A 1713-nucleotide genomic window follows, 5' to 3' on the forward strand; every position below is an offset into this window, starting at 1 on the left:
GCCATAAAAAAAAGCCACAAACCAACCCCGCAAGCCCCAGCTCAGGCTGTGTCAGGCTCCTGCCTGCCGACTCCTGGTGTTCTGCTGCCATCCCGTGGCCGCCGCTCCCGGCTCTCCCCTGCCCGCCTGCCGAGGTGACCAAAAAATAAACCCGTGGGCCGAGCCTGGTTTCTTGCAAGGGACGCTGTAACCTGCTGCCTCCTCTGCGCGGTTTGCTGTTACCAGTCTTGGTTTGATTTCTGCTTGATGAACCTCAGGGATAAGTAGTATAAAAGCAGGAAGCTGCAGACGATGCCAGCCAGGACGAGGTAGCTCACATAGAGGGGATGGGAGTCCAGGTCCAGAGCCTGAGTGACCTGAAACCACAGAGAGCACAACATTAGGAACGGACGCAGAATGTTCATGCTTCATCTGCCAAGTGTGTTTTACATATGAACTTCCCTGGCCCCTGCCACCTTTCCTCCTTGGTTTCCAGCTGGATGTGACTTTCAGAGCCATTGGATAGCTGGTTACAGCTACACTGTGCTTAGGGGCTGGGTGGGCTATTTCCAAGGAATACAGTTCAGCTTCTGAACAATTTCAGCAAGCACATATTTGGAGTGTGTGTTTCAACAGTTGCCCTTTATTTTTTCTTTTATTTATTTTCTTTTCTTCAACTAAAAAAGATAAAGGATAAGAGAAGTGACTGCTGTGGGGACATTTGGAGGGACAAATTTAAAATAGGCTAAGCCTAACATGACTTAATGTGTTGGTTTAGGGCATGCCAAATTTTGAGGCCTGCAACATTTACTTAAATATGACAGGCATATAAATAACATTCCAATTAGTTACTGAATGTTTGTGACAATTCTTATTAGTGACTTACGGGTATTTGAAGTGTAATATTTTCAACAGTTATTTCGTATGTGAGGTCAGCGAACTGAATTTGCATCATGCCTTGAAAACTCCATCTGAGAAAAGAGATCTTAGAAACCCAGAATGGAACTAGAAAAAAAAAAAAAAAAGAGAGAGGGAGAAATATATAATCATACACAAAACTGGAGACCTGAAAAACTGCTGTGTTGCTGCTAAATACAGCAGGTTTGTCTAATTTCTTGACAATCAGAGGCTGTAAACATCTAACAGTTTATCCTTGAGTAAAATTGCAGATACACTTCATATTGTTATGTGGAGATGGGAAATTAGCATAGAGCTGATGTCCATATTTGTCAATCTCCCACTGTCAACTAAGTCTCACTGGAGCTCAGTCTTCATCTACTGAATGTAATTCTGCTTACTGAAAAATTTTTGCAACCCTGTAAGAATTGAGCCTTTCACTCAGTGAGCTTTTTTTCACCAAACTTGATGTTACTCTGTTTTCAGATAGAGAAACTAATGTTGAATGAATGATCTGACTTCCCTGTTACCACCCAAGAAGACAATTGCAAAGGTAGGAATAAAGCTGTTTTCTTGCATAGGACATACTCAGCCTCACAACAAGCAGTCACTGATTAAAACCACGCTTGCTGGAGTTCAGAGGGATGGTGGGAGCTTTGTCTTACCTGTCCAGAGGTTTTTCAGGCTTATCACAAAACCACCACTCAGGTAGAATGATGTGAAAAGGACATTGCCAAAGAAGGCTGAGAGCTGTAATGTGGGCAGCAGAGCTGACACCCAAAGTGCCATTGAACGGGCACTGTATACAGCCAGCCACACCAAGAGGAAGTTCAGCAG

At 43.7% G+C, this 1713-nt stretch overlaps 1 protein-coding gene across 1 annotated transcript in view; it reads right to left on the bottom strand.

Moving 5' to 3' along the window:
• Nucleotides 1–218: 218 nt before the first annotated feature.
• ABCG8 (ATP-binding cassette, sub-family G (WHITE), member 8) overlaps nucleotides 219–1713 on the bottom strand; it is a 12687-nt gene continuing 11192 nt past the window's right edge. Inside the window, 3 exon segments of the mRNA XM_010004943.1 lie at nucleotides 219–356; nucleotides 866–984; nucleotides 1542–1713. The exon segment at nucleotides 1542–1713 is cut by the window's right edge and continues 16 nt beyond it. Of these exon segments, the coding sequence (XP_010003245.1) occupies nucleotides 219–356; nucleotides 866–984; nucleotides 1542–1713 (429 nt within the window).

The sequence above is a fragment of the Chaetura pelagica genome, unplaced genomic scaffold (genome assembly GCF_000747805.2).
Source record: "Chaetura pelagica isolate M959 unplaced genomic scaffold, ChaPel_1.0 scaffold13, whole genome shotgun sequence".
Classification (NCBI taxonomy): Eukaryota; Metazoa; Chordata; class Aves; order Apodiformes; family Apodidae; genus Chaetura; species Chaetura pelagica.